This window comes from Orycteropus afer, unplaced genomic scaffold (assembly GCF_000298275.1).
Source record: "Orycteropus afer afer isolate SDZICR_OR568_19922 unplaced genomic scaffold, OryAfe1.0 scaffold00350, whole genome shotgun sequence".
Taxonomy (NCBI): domain Eukaryota; kingdom Metazoa; phylum Chordata; class Mammalia; order Tubulidentata; family Orycteropodidae; genus Orycteropus; species Orycteropus afer.
In genome coordinates, this window is record NW_006921937.1 from 1,887,978 (window position 1) to 1,896,310 (window position 8,333).

Consider the following 8,333-nt stretch of genomic DNA (forward strand, 5'->3'; position numbering starts at 1 on the left):
GGTACCTTCTCACCCTCTTTGTATTGGTTTGTTGGAATTTGGGCTTCTGGGACCAGTACCCATACGATGATACTCTGACTACTGTTAATACATTGACCTTTGTCTCTGACCTGGAAGTCTCCTGTCTTATGGTAGCATCCAGGAAACTGTGTCAGGTTAACTTACTAGTGAGTAAGTAGGGCAAAATCTCATAGCCGTCTTGGTTCTTGATAAGGATTTATGTGTATTTTGATTTTTAAATAAAATTTTCTTCTTTTTTATTTTTCAGGATTTTATGCTTTCCTCTCATGCTGCTTTTTCTCTTCACAGTTCCAAAGTCCCTTTATTTTAACCATTTCTTGCCTCTGAAGTATTAACTTTCTAAGACTGCTCCTTCACCTTGTACATGCACTTTTAAGTCCCCTCCCAATAGTCAATGCTGTATCTACCACTACATTTTTTCAGTATTTTTATATGTAGAATGGGCCTTCTTTTTTCTGATAGAAGTTTTAGGTCAGTCCTTGGCCTGCTTTTAAGCTTTTCTCCCTTTAGTACTTTTTGTCCCCCTGGAACAGCCCTTGTTTTCCATGAAGGCTTGCAGTGGGAAGGTAAGAGATCGTTTGGAGAAATTTGGTGTTTATTTTTCTACTTAGCAGTTAACCAGTTGCTGTGAGTTGATTCTGACTAATGGCGACCCCATGTATACCAGAGTAAAACTGTTCTTTGTGGAGTTTTCAGCGGCTTATTTTTCAGACGTAAATAGCCAAGCTTTTCTCCCAAGTGCTTCTGCCTGTTGGTTATGTTGAGGGTGTAGGTTTTTTCTTTTCCTTCTTTATTATACTTTTAGATATGTGAGAGATTAAACATTATGCTACTACCTTTATCTGGGCTGCCCAGAATTACTCTATTTATTTGTTGTTGTTGTTGTTATGTGCCGTCGAGTCGGCCCCGACTCATAGCGACCCCTCCTTGGGTTTCCGAGGCAGTATCACTACGGAAGTAGGATTGCCCAACCTTCCTTCCGAGGAGTGGCTGGTGGGTTTGAACCACCAGCCGTCTGGTTAGCAGGCAAGTGACTTAGCCACTATGCTAACAGAGCTCCCCCTCTATTTATAGCCTTCTTATATTTATAGCCTTCTTATATTATACATTTGAACATAGTATATTGTTCATATATAATTATTAGAAGACAGCGTGTCAATTGAATTTACCATATGCAAGGAAATGATAGTACATAGATTTGAAGAGCTTGGTGTTTCAAGGTACGGTGAAACCTGTGAGGGCTGTAACTCTATGGGATTGCCTTGTTCTTCTGGAACTTGCAAGTTTTTCCTCCTTTGACAAGGTGCAGTCTTATTACTACTCTTCTGTTGTTCATTTCGTTGGAAAACATTTGAGTTTTCTTTAGTTGACAAGTTTTTGCCTAATACGGGTTCTGGCTTTTGCAAGTTTTACTGTATGTGTATTGAATTAAAAAGACAAACAACTTTCTAAATTCTATGAGATAATCAGAATCACAAAATTCTTTCCCATCAAGAACTATCTCCTGACAATTAATTTAGGATATTACTTGATTTATATATTAAATATTGTTAAACCAGGAAGTTTATTAAAAGTAGCAAAGTATGGATACACTTGATGTATTTTTTTAATACATTATAGGAGCATATGATCACAAAGGGTTTTTTCAGCTCTCCAAATGCTATGCTTTATTTAGCCTTTGCTATTAACTGTGCATGTTGAATTTTTTTCTTTTTTTGCCATTTCATCTTTATCACAACCCAATTAATTAAAAAGGGCAGATAATTTAACTCCCTGGAGTAAATATTCCAAAAATACCCAAACTTACTGCGGTGGAGTCAGACCCGACTCATAGCAACCCCTCCTTGGGTTTCTGAGGCAGTATCACTGCGGAGCTGTGGTAGCATAGTGCCTAAGGCACTTGACTGCTAACCAGAAGGCTGGCGGTTCAAACCCATGAGCCACTCCTTGGAAGGAAGATGGGGCAATCTAAAATGTGTGAAGGTAGAATGTTTAGTTAAAGCAGAATCCACTTGGTGGGGCTTCATTTTTAAGAAAATAATTACTTATTACTTATTATCAGGAGGCTTTCCATCATAATAGCTAATGTTGATAAATACTTTAGAAGTTTATAATAAAAAATACTTGACTTTTTAGTCTTCTTAATAAGTAATCTAGCATGTCTCTGGTAAATGTCAAATGTATGTAATTGAGTTTTGCCAGCTTTGTAGTATTTTTTATGGCATGACATATTGTGTGCACACTCTGTTATTGCAGATATTAAACAGATTTGTCAACAATTGGTGGCAAAAGAATTGTAATTCAGTCTCTGTGAATTTCATTATATGGAGGAGGAAAAATTAAATGTTTTTCTTCTGTTAATTGACATGTAGAACATTTCCATGCCCTGCTTCAATGGTTCTCATTATTAAAAAAGCATACAGCAGCAGAGAGATAATTCTGTATGTATCAATAAATATTTATTCACTCTGGCTACTTCACATTAATTTCAAGCTTAAATGTACTAAATTTAAAGTTAAAAAAGATAGTGATTTGAGATATACTGAATCAAACAGCTATGTGACAAGAATCATATGAGGTAGTTTTTCACAGTATATTTTGTTAAGTAAAAGGAATTTTTGAAATTGGGTTTGTGACTTTGGTTTTAACATGGTGTTATCATTTCTGGGATTTACTTATATAGTCTCTATTGGACCCTAAATATTTATTCAAGGAAAACAGGAAAGCATATAGTATAATCCCTTCCCAAACCATGGTAACTAAGGATGTTTTTGAAACTCTTTGTTCATATCTAAGCCAAACCAAAGTCACTGCCACGGAGTCGGATCTGACTCATAGCGACCCCTCTCTGGGTTTCCGAGGCTGTATCACTACGGAAGCAGATTGCCCAACCTTTCTTCTGAGGAGTGGCTAGTGGGTTTGAACTGCTAGCCTTCTTGTTAGCATTCAAATGCCTTAGGTATTACGGCATCAGAGCTCCTTGTTCCTATCTAGAAGGGAGGAAATGAAGGAGGGAGATTAAGATAGCTGGGTAGGTAGGTCGGTAGATAGACACATAGAAGCATACCCTTTGTATATATACATATCCCTGTAGCTAAATACACATGTTTATGTTGTGAGCTGTAGTCCCAAACAAACAAAAACAAAAAAGAAAAAATCCCCCCAAAATGAAAACACCCTCAAATTCAGTTTAAATCTGAATCTGTTTTTCTTTTAATTTTTGTTACTGTTTTCATGTAATGGATTATGCCTTGGATATTTTCAAAGACATTTAGCTAATATTTTTTCTAAAGTGTTAATGATCACTGAAAAGCTGTTGCTAATTAGATTTTAAAGATCATAGTCATCTTTAAGTTCTTTGGCATCCACTATATTTGCAAGCCCACCAGCCACTCCTCGGAAGGAAGGTTGGGCAATCCTACTTCCTTAGTGATACTGCCTCGGAAACCCAAGGAGGGGTCGCTATGAGTCGGGTTTGACTCGATGGCACATAACAACAACAACAACAATATCTGATAAAGAAAAAGATATATCTGGGAGATGCATAGTTTTCTAATCTTGTTTTATTTTATAAAATATTAGTAAGCTGAGCCTTATGTATTTAGAATCATTCTGCACAAGCTAGAAAGACAGATGGGTAGAGTACAGTTAAAAAATCTGTGTAAATAGGAGGACAGATGGGTGCTTTAATATCTCCATGAAAATGTTTGTGTGAAGAGCTCGAGTCCTAAAGTTACATTTAAAAAAAATAAGGAATTAATTAGAAATAACAGAGTAATATAACAGTTTTTTTTAAGTGACAAAAAATGCAGAATTCACTGAATTTATTGGTTATACCCGTTGAACTGACAATAAAAATTAACACAGCTCAGAATACAATAATCAGTACTCTTAACCTGGTTAACTGCCTGTCTTATTTTCTTGTTGTGAACATGTAAACTGTAGAAAGCTTCTTTATTATTTAGAATCATTTATCTGTATAATTGTACATGACCTTTTGAGCTATCTGTTGTAGTCAGAATTTGATTTCAAGCAACAGGACTCAAACTAGCTTAAATAAAAACGGTGACTCAAAAGGAAAAAAAAAAAAAAAAAAGAACGAAAGAAACAGGCATTAGAAAGGGCAGAAACCAGGCTGCTCTGGCATTTTCTACAGCCAGAGATTTTGGACTGTGATTCTTATTTTGATGTTAATGTGATTTAGCTTTCAGCCAAAAGATTGATTCCTGTTTGGTCAGGTATGCAACTTGATTCTTTGGTGTTAGCTTAATATAGAAGTCAACTTGTGACAGGTGTGGGTCAGGAGAAAGGTGTGGGGCTGGCCATGTTGTGTTGTCGAGTTGGACCCAACTCCTAGTTACCTATCCTTGGGTTTCCAAGGTGGTATCACTACAGAAGTAGATTGCTCAACCTTCCTTCTGAGGAGTGGCTGGTGGGCCATAGGTCAAACCCAAACCCACTGTCATCCTGTTGATTCCAACTCATAGTGACCTCCTCTTGGATTTCCAAGGCAGTAAATCTTTATAGAAGTAGGTTGCCCTGTCTTTCTTCCACAGAATGGCCAGTGGGTTTGAACCACCAATCTTCTGCTTTAGCAGTCAAATGGCTTAGGCACTGCACCATCACAGCTTCTTTAGGGATATACCAGTCTGCTGGAAAGGTGGACATTTTATGAAATATACTTCTGCAAGAAGGATTCCAAATAGCAATATTCATGGATTAAAATGCTATATGAAATATTCTATGAAAAAACCATTATAGTAACTGAACATGTGGGCATTGATATATTCCTGAGAATATGAAAAATCATTCATAGTATTTTTGAAGTGACTCATTAATTGCTAAGTTAAAAAATGTAGACAGAAGACCTGATGATTTGCTCCTGTAAAGGTTATGGCTTATAAAAATTATTGCCCTGTAGGGCAATTTTGCTCTTATACAGAGTTGCTATGAGGTAGAATCGACTTGATGGCATGCAAAAATTAGTTAATAAAATCATTCCAAGTGTTATGAAGACTGAGTTAAAGAGAATATTTCTTATTCTCTAAGTATTTGTATTAATTGAGGCAAAATGTTTATTGCGTTCTCACCAACATTAAAAAAATTAAATTGAGTAGAATTTTGAAAATTCACAGCATATCTTTCATTATAAGGGGAAGAAGTGTTTCACGAATATCCTGTGTCAGCTCCAGATGTAAATATTTGTATGATTATTTACTGGTCATGACATAAAACATATCACCCTGTAGGTTGAAGTCAAAACCACTCTTTTAGTGGATATGTTATTTTTCCCCCCTTATCTCTTTGTCGGAGCTGAATTAATGTATTTACTCATATACTCCTAGTTTAACACTGGGAATTTAGCTCCCAGAACCTCAAAACTGAAAAAGATTGTTATTGTTGTTATGTGCCGTCGAGTCGGACCGGACTCATAGTGACCCCTCCTTGGGTTTCCGAGGCAGTATGAAATTTAATTATTAAATCAGGAGCTCTGCTAGCTTAGTGCCTAAGGCACTTGACTGCTAACCAGAAGGCTGGCGGTCCAAACCCACCAGCAACTCCTTGGAAAGAAGATTGGCCAGTCCACTTCCATAGTGATAACGCCTTGGAAACCCAAGGAGGGGTCGCTGTGAGTGGAATCCAAATCGATGGCAGTGAGTTGCGTTTGTGTTTTGGTGATTAAATCATTTTCTCATTGAGAAGTTCTTTATGCTGTGACATTAGGTAGGTCATTTAGGGCCATAGTTTTGTAATAACTTTGACAATTATTAATATCTGTATGTGCAGGAACTAGTTAATGAACTAATGCTAAAGTATTACATGTTAAAAAGTAATTATGTGCAGTTCCTTCGGAGCAGTCAGTAGTAGTTCTAGTGTTTGGAAACAGTAGAATTTTTGGTATTAGAGACATTCAAACCAAAACCCACTGCCATTGGGTCGATTCCAACTCATAGTGACCCCTATTGGGTTTCCAAGGCAGTAAATCTTTACAGAAGTAGGTTGTTCTGTCTTTCTTCCACAGAATGGCCAGTGGGTTTCAACGACCAACCTTCTGGTTAGCAGTCAAATGGCTTAGGCACTGCACCATCAGAGCTTCTTTAGAGATACACCAGTCTGCTGGAAAGGTGTCTTTCCTTTTCCACTGTGGCTGTAGAACGCGTGGCTCAGGATATGGGTTATGAGAAAGGTGAAAAAATCCTTCCACTTCTGCTTGGTAGCTGTGTCTGGGTGTGGTCTGGGGGTCTGACGTCTCTTCTCCCTGCAAAAATCCTGACTTTTTCTATGTATCTGGCCCTGGGCTTGAGAATTTCTCAAATTTAGAACACTTTTTCTTACTTAACTGTAGAGAATTTTCAGATGAATGCTGAGCTTAATCAGAGTAGGTGCAGAGGAGGGCCTCTGGTGTAAAAACTTCTCAAAATAAAGTCTGATTCTGGGCAGAGAAATCTTTTGGTGGAATCTCGTTGGAAGGAAGGAGGAAATTAATGTATTTTTAAAAATAAGTTTATTTTGTAGATCTAAATTTCTGACAGAAGTATTTGTTCAATTTGCATCTAAAGTTTAAGATTGGCTTTTCTTTTTGAAAAAAAAATCATCCATCCATATATTCATCCACTTATGTTGGCAATCTGTAAATATAAAACCAAATGAGTATAGGAAAGGAACCACAAAATATTTTCATTCATAAAATGTTTACTTTTTTTGTTTATAGCCATCCACACAAACTTTACCAACGTCCCGCAGATATCTTCCACATCCAGTCTGAATTTCTATGCTTGATTTTCAAGGCATTCACAACCTACAATGATCCTACCTATACAGAATCATCTTTCCAGTTTCCTCAAAACATGCTCTTTTCTTTAGGCAAGCTTATCTTTTTGCTTGTTTTTGTAACATTGCCTATTCTTTCCATTTTTTTTATTCATTATTCCATTTTCAAATCCACCAGAATATAGACTCTGTGTCAAAGACTGTTTTGTGAAATACTGAATTCCAGTGTTTAGCATGGGGTTCCTGGTACACGGTGAGCTAATATTTATTGAATGAAAGGAAGGAAGAGAGGGACTGAAGGAGGAAGAAACTACTCTTTCTTTCTTATTCCTAGCTAGACATGCCCTATCTTTTATGATCTCTTTTTTTCATAAGGCCACCTCTGATTATGCTGACTTGTTTTCATTGATATCTCAAACACAGACTTAGAAACTTAATATTATCTATAAACTTGTTTTCTTGGTTTTGCATTGTTGTGTTCACTACTGTCCTAACTTGATGTATGCTCCTTGAAAATGAGAAAGATCATGTATATGACTTTTTTTTTTTTACTGTACATTAACTACTTCTATTCACCATTTATTTTATGATATGCCTTGTTCTTAGTAGACTCTTTGCTAATTATTGGCAAATAACCAGTACTTTGCATAGAGCTGATCACATAGTATATGTTCAATAAAATTTTGTTGATTATTCATAAATGTATGAAATAATAGAAAATAATGGTGGTAACCCAGTTTGCACATAGTGAAGATAAACCTTTTTTCTTATCTCTTTGCTTTTTTCAATGTTTTCTTCAGGGAAGGAAACCGAAAAGGCCAAGGAACGTTACGACAAAGCCACAATGAAGCTTCATGTTCTGCATAATCAGTATGTATTGGCATTGAAAGGGGCACAGCTTCATCAGAATCAGTATTATGACATCACACTTCCTCTGCTTCTGGATTCCTTACAAAAGATGCAAGAAGAAATGATAAAAGCACTGTAAGAAAAATTTTCTATTTTCATAAAATGATTTTAACATTATTTTCTGTCTTAGTTAAGCTTTTGTGTAAACTACGAAAAAACAAAAAACTGCCAGTAAGTTGATTCTGACTCATAGCGACCCTGTAGGACAGAGCAGAACTGCCCCATAGGGTTTCAAAGAACTGTAAATCTTTACAGAAGCAGAATGCCTCATCTTTCACCCATGGAGTGACTGATGAGTTCAAACTGCCAACCTTTTCGTTAGCAGCCAAATTGCCTTAGCCACTGTACCACCAGAGCTCTTCTTTGTATAAAAATTATCTCTATTTTATAAGCCTTGTTACTGACCCAACCCAGTAGGCACTTCAGACCTATTCTACTTTTGTTGTTCTTGCTTTTTGCTTCTGGTGTTCTTTCAGTTTTTGCTCATCTTCTATACCTCCTAGCCAAACCTAACAAAGGTACTTCTTTTTGCATGGTTTTGTTTTGGTCTGTTGTTGTTGTTGTTATGTGCCGTCGAGTCGGCCCCGACTCATAGCGACCCCTCCTTGGGTTTCCGAGGCAGTATCACTACG

The 8,333-nt window shown here is 36.7% G+C and overlaps 1 protein-coding gene across 1 annotated transcript in view; it reads left to right on the forward strand.

Annotated features, from left to right (window-relative positions):
* FER (FER tyrosine kinase) overlaps positions 1-8,333 on the forward strand; it is a 627,157-nt gene that overhangs the window by 89,174 nt on the left and 529,650 nt on the right. Inside the window, exon 4 of the mRNA XM_007952586.2 lies at positions 7,593-7,776. Coding sequence (XP_007950777.1) covers positions 7,593-7,776 — 184 coding nt within the window. The remainder of the gene's footprint in view (positions 1-7,592; positions 7,777-8,333) is intronic.